Source organism: Microtus ochrogaster, unplaced genomic scaffold (genome assembly GCF_000317375.1).
Source record: "Microtus ochrogaster isolate Prairie Vole_2 unplaced genomic scaffold, MicOch1.0 UNK49, whole genome shotgun sequence".
Lineage (NCBI taxonomy): Eukaryota > Metazoa > Chordata > Mammalia > Rodentia > Cricetidae > Microtus > Microtus ochrogaster.
Window position 1 is genome coordinate 1,012,150 of NW_004949147.1, and position 5,667 is coordinate 1,017,816.

The following is a 5,667-nucleotide window of genomic DNA, read 5'->3' on the forward strand; positions in this document are numbered from 1 at the left end:
ACTGTCAGTGAGCATTATCTGAGCTTGATTTTGGGGAAGTATGGGGGGCTCTTGGGGTGCTGGGATGGGCACTGGGTGAGGATAGAGAAGAGCCCCAGTTTTGCATGATGATGGCTGGGGTCCCTAGGATGCCATTCCTGGACTTGTAGGTTTTATAAGATGAGCAGGATCTGGGGCTAGGAAGCTGCAGGAATGGTGAAGACTCTAAAGGAATAAAGAAAGACGCGAAGGGGAGAGAGGTGTCATGCAGAGCAGAGAAGGCTAGCGGCAGTGGACCAAGGATGCAGAGGGACAGTAGAGATGCAGACACATTGGGGTCCTGGAGGAGATGGAAGATACATGAATCAGAGAGATGCTCTAGATGTGGGTAACTGTGCCTCCCCACCCCGTTTGGTTCAGGGAGCGTCAAAATCATGTCTGTTTATTTCCAACTATAGATCAAACATATGCACAACTCACTGGAGGTACCTCCTGGCCTTCAAATCCATGATCTGGGCTGCCCAGGGGCCAAAGAAAGCATGCTCTAAGTCCCCCTCAGTCTACTGCAAAATGTCTTCAACGTGGTGTGTCAATAACCCACACGGTCACAGGAGGACAGCTCAGATTCTGCCTCTGCCCTTACCAAGGAGACCGTCACAAGAGAATATAATCTGGCTGAATCACAAGACAAAGGGGTGAAAGGAAGGGGCCTGGTTCACACCAGGTGAGAGAAGATCTAAGAAAACATCTGGGAGGAGGTGATGTCGGAAACTGATTCAGCCAGATGAAGCCCAGGAGAAGGGTGTACTGGGGGAGAGGTGAGCAGAGGGTATGTAAAGACGCAGCTTCTTCGTAGGCCTTGTAAGAAGATGCAGATAGGGGTGGAGCCAGTCAGAGGGTCCATGGCTGGTTGGGGGTTCCTGCTATACACTAAGAACAGTGGAAGCCACAAAAGACCAAAGCAAAGGAGTAACTAGTTCACTTGGACACAGCAGTTCCCATGTTACTCTGCCCTAGGTGGTAAATGACAGGTGTATGGACATTCAAGATGTCCATCCTGCTTAGTGGCATGTGGAGCAGGGGTGGGGTGCTGGGCTCCATGTCAGGACTGTCAGGTCTAGTCAGCCAATCAACTGGACTTTTAGACAGTACCTTGGGAGATGGGATCTCATGCAGCTCAGGCTGGCCTCAAATTTGCTATGTTGCATAAGCGTCTGGTCTTCCTGACTTTATTTCCTGAGAGTCAAGATTAAAGGCATGCACCATTACTCCAGGGCCTCAAGCATGCCAGGAGAGCCCTCTGCCAGCTCAGCTACATTGCCAGCCCTCTGTGATTTGATTTCTGACACACTTGAAACCCAGAGACGGGCATACACTTACCCAAAGGAATAGCATAAAGGATATGGCTCCATCCTGGTGCTTTCGCTCAGATGTGAAGATGTTCTTGACCCTGGCTGGCTGATGGCTAACAAGGACTCAATGGGAGCCACAGGTCAGAGACGGATGAGGGAGAAGGAAAGCAAGCCCTATATGGGGACCCCGGTGTGGGGGAGGGGCTGGACAGCTGCCAAACTCACAGCTGCTCCTCCAGACTACTCAACCCCCTGCCTTCATTCTGCTGAGTTCAGCAGTCCTGGGGCTCTGCAGAGAGGGGCAGGCCTTCCCCTGAAGGTCATCGTTCCTGTGTGCACATATCCACCCTTTAAAGGTGGGGAGTAGGGAGACACCTCTGGCCCAGCACAGGCCTGGAGTTCTTCAGGGTCTCTGCTGGCAGACCTATCTACAACCGCACCACTGTGTCTAGCCCCCAACTCCCAGTCTTCCCTTAGGTCAGAGGTTTCTACTCCTAGCATTCCTTGTGGGGCCATTTCCACTTACTAGAGAGAAAGCCTGAGGGCAGCATTATTCCCTGTCCCTTTCCTTCAGGCTGTCTTCACTTTCTTCTTTGTCCTCTTTCCCCTACTTCCCCATCCTTCAATCTCAGTCCATGTTCCTGCCCCATCTGTCCCCAACTCTATTCCTAACACTCTTCCTGGGTCTACAACACATGACTTTCACCTAACCCCCCTCCCAAAATACAGAAAGCAATGCACAGGTTCCCATCCCACCTGTCCCATGAGTTAGTTTGGAGACAAAAATACACAATTTGGCTCATCTTAAGGCCCAGTGATGAGTCTGGGCCCCCCTCCCATGTTACCCAAAACACCCTGCACATAGTCCTGTGGGTCCCTGCCTTGTGTTGGCACGACTCTTCCATGTGGCCATCCCATCCTTTCACAAGGACTCTTTGATCCCAACAGAATTCCAGGCAGACGAAAGGGGGCATCAGAAGTGCTGTTTATTTTATTTCCCCGGCTACCCCAGACTGGCTAGCTTCTTCGGAGAGGCAGGTTACCACCGGTACACACTTGGAAATAAAGGAGGGGCAAGAGTCTCGAGAAGCAGGCACAGGCTGTGGGATTTGGAGCGAGAGGAGAGAGAGGCCCAGCCAGGGACAGTTTCCACATTTCACCAGAGGACATTAAGAAGACAGGGAGAGCTTTCAGCCTCCCCAGCCCTTCCTGTAGTACCCCCTTTCCAGATCCTGTACTGGCCACGTCAGGTTCCCCTCCAACCCAGCCCCAGTACCCACTTGGGTGGCCTCCCCAAGCTCCTTACCTCAGTGCATAAAGTGGGCCAGGGTTAGGGCATCATTGGTGCCCTGTTAGCATGCTGCCCCTGACAGGAGCATAGGCAATACTGTTAGCAGCAATTAGCACCAGAGACGATGAGTTCTGGGATATGGTTCTATCCTAGCTGCTAGCTCTGAGCAGATCTACAAGTTGGAGCAACGAGTGGCCTGGAAGAGCTTAGAAAGGGAGGTAGGAAAATATGAAGTCCCCAGGCCAACCTCGGGCCTCACCAGCCCCAGACCTCAGTACTTAGAAGGAACCTTGGCAGGGTCAGGAGGAGCTGGAAAGGCCCTGGGGCTGCCCCAGCCAGCTGGGACAAGGTGTGGTTAGAAGCAGGCAAGGGAGAGAACAAGCAAGCTTTGGCCCAGTAGAAGCAGGCCCGAGAGCTGCTGCCCAGGCTTCCCTTCTGCCGCAATTGCAGCCTCCGGGGCCCCGGCACGGCTGAGGTAAATGATAACCACATTGTCCTCGGGTCCAGACGGCTGTACCTCGTTGTCAACTGTGTAGCATCCTTTGCCCTCCACTGCTTTGCCATGGAACCTGCGTCCCAGTGTATCCTCGCCCCCCTCGCCAGGAGTGGCCAGTGCCACATTCACAGAGCTCTCAGCACTGCCTAGCTCGTTGGTGGCCAGACAGCTATAGGTGCCCTCCTCCAGCTTGCCAAAGTCAGGGATAAGTAGACTACCATTGGCAAAGGCCTGGAAGCGTGGCCGCCCGCTGGCTGCAAGGGCACCAGGTAGGGTACGTCCATCGGTGCCTACATTAGGACTGGCGATCTCCACTGTGCCACCAGGGGTGTGGATATGCCAGTGAAGCTGGGGGACTGGCTGTCCATCCACATCACAGTGGAGCGCCAGGACAAAGCCAGGCCGCAGCTCTGCTCCGTCCTGGCTGGGCTGGTAGCTTAGCTGCACGGAGGGTGCTGAGCAGGGCAGGGGTGGCAGACGGCTCAGTGGGGTGCCCTTCAGCACATGTGGTGAAGTACAGGCAATGTTGTCCTGTTCTGGAATAGACACTGCTGTAGCCAGGGCCCATGTCTTGAACCACACAATGCCGCAGGTGCAGTCAAAAGGGTTGTCATTGATCTGCAAGTGAGACAGCGCGGTGAGGGGCGCAAAGGTGCCCTCAGCCAAAGAGTGTAGGCGGTTGTGATTGAGCTGCAGGGAGCGCAGGGCACGGAGGCTGCGGAAGGCATCCCGAGGGATAAAGGCCAGCTCATTGCTGTCCATCTTGAGCAACTGCAGAGCGCTGAGGTTGTGCAAGTCGCCCCAGGCAAACTCAGAGATGAGATTGTGACTGAGATCCAGACTCTTGAGCTGGCCCAGAGAGGCCAGGGCACCAGCAGCCACCGAGCGGATCTCATTGTGTGCCAGCCACAGCGACTGCAGTAGGGGTACCTCCTTAAAAGCTCCCTCCGGCAGGCCTGGCAGCCTGTTGGCTGACAGACTCAGTGTGGTCACATTGGCTGGGAAGCCTGGCGGCACAGCCTCCAGGTCACGATAGGCACAGTCTGCAATCTGGAAGCCATACTTCTCGCTACAGTCACAGGACTCCGGACAAGCTTGCACCAGGTTCAGAAGAACAGCCCAGCAAAGCAGGCACAGTGCCTGCATGGTACCTCCTATGGGGAAGGACATGCCACCCAGGTGAGTGAGCCTAAGGAGTCACAGAAAGGACCTGCCCCTCCTCAGATCCCAACCATTAGAAGGCCCTGCAGAACCCAGCCAGAATCCAGCACCACCCAACCCACCACCCTCACTCCATAGGAGAAAGAAACTGATGCCCATAGGAGGGCTTGGACTTGCCAAGGTCGTGTAGGTAGGCAAGGTGAAGACAGGATGGAAGTGGACCCCAGCTTCTCCTCTGCACAGAGCTTTCTGCCTCGGCCTGTTCCTAGCTGACTTTATGACTTGAAATCTGTTTTCCAGCCACCCCTTCCCCCAGCACTTCACAGAACCTCCCTTCTGCCCTCCCACATCCTGGCTACAGCCCCTCCCACTGGAGCCCCCCATAGGTATGTTTTGCTGCCCTGGTCCAGACAAGGCCCCTTGTGCAATGCACACACACACGCACACACCCCTCCACCCCTCCCACTCCGTGGCCTGTTCTGTTCAAACTACCCCAGGCAGCTGCCTAAACAAACCAGCCAGGACTTCTCAACTAAGGCAGGGGGCCAGAGGCTCATCCCATTGCAGCTGGGAGTTCTGGGGTTGAGATTGTCCAAGCAGATGCTGTCTGGATGGCTCTGAGAAAGGACCTGTTCCAAGTCCGTCAAACCCACAGGGGTGGAAGAACAAATCAGCCCAGACCTCCACCCTGACTCCCTTACCCCCAGCAGTGGGGCCCCTTCTTCCCTGACTTACCTCCAAACTGCTCTTCTGAAGGCAAGCTGAGGCTCCTTTAAGATGGAACCGAAGCATCAAAGGACTGGCTTGCCTGCAAGTCCACACGGCCAGGACTGCCAGGGCAGGACCAGGCTGCTGGAGGAGGGGGCTGCCTGCTTTGTATACCCTGCTGACCAGGGTGCGGGGACAGCACCGAGCAGGGACTGCAGGGAAGACTGTGTAGCCTGGACTCCTTTAAACAAAACAAAAATGAGCTCCAGCAACAGGCACCCTGCTTCAAAAATGACACCAGAAACTGGAGGGGAAAGGGGGCCAAATTTTGGGTTATTCATATGTTTTTTTCTCTCTCTCTCCTCTCTCTCAAGCTCCAGCTTCCTTAAAGTCACAGCACTATCTGGGCAGGACCCAAGAAAAGATGAGGCCAGAAAGGGTCCTTTTTTTTTTAATGGGGGAAGGGTGAGAAACTAGATCTCACAGAAAGTGAGAAATTTCTAACCTCTCCTCCAAGAAGGAAAAAGCAGCAAGCAAGCAGCAGCCCCTTCCTCCCCTCCTGGCTGTGCTGCTGTTTGTGTGTGCAGCTGAGTGTGTGCTGTGGGCTTGGAGGGGGAGAGGAGTAGGTACTGCTGTGTGGGGAAGAGTCTCTCTCTCTCTCTCTCTCTCTCTCTCTCTCT

The 5,667-nt window shown here is 54.6% G+C and overlaps 1 protein-coding gene across 2 annotated transcripts in view; it reads right to left on the bottom strand.

The window, feature by feature from the left end:
• Positions 1–2,306: 2,306 nt before the first annotated feature.
• Positions 2,307–5,667, bottom strand: part of Islr (immunoglobulin superfamily containing leucine rich repeat) — a 6,104-nt gene continuing 2,743 nt past the window's right edge. The window contains exons 2-3 of one of the 2 annotated variants that reach the window (XM_005369468.3): positions 5,015–5,228; positions 2,307–4,272 (exon numbers count right to left, since the gene is read on the bottom strand). In XM_005369468.3, the coding sequence (XP_005369525.1) occupies positions 2,978–4,264 (1,287 nt within the window). In that variant the 5' untranslated portion in view covers positions 4,265–4,272; positions 5,015–5,228 and the 3' untranslated portion in view covers positions 2,307–2,977. Of the gene's footprint in view, positions 4,273–4,456; positions 4,600–5,014; positions 5,229–5,667 lie in introns of those variants that run through there. The other variant, XM_026777202.1, reaches the window with a different exon arrangement.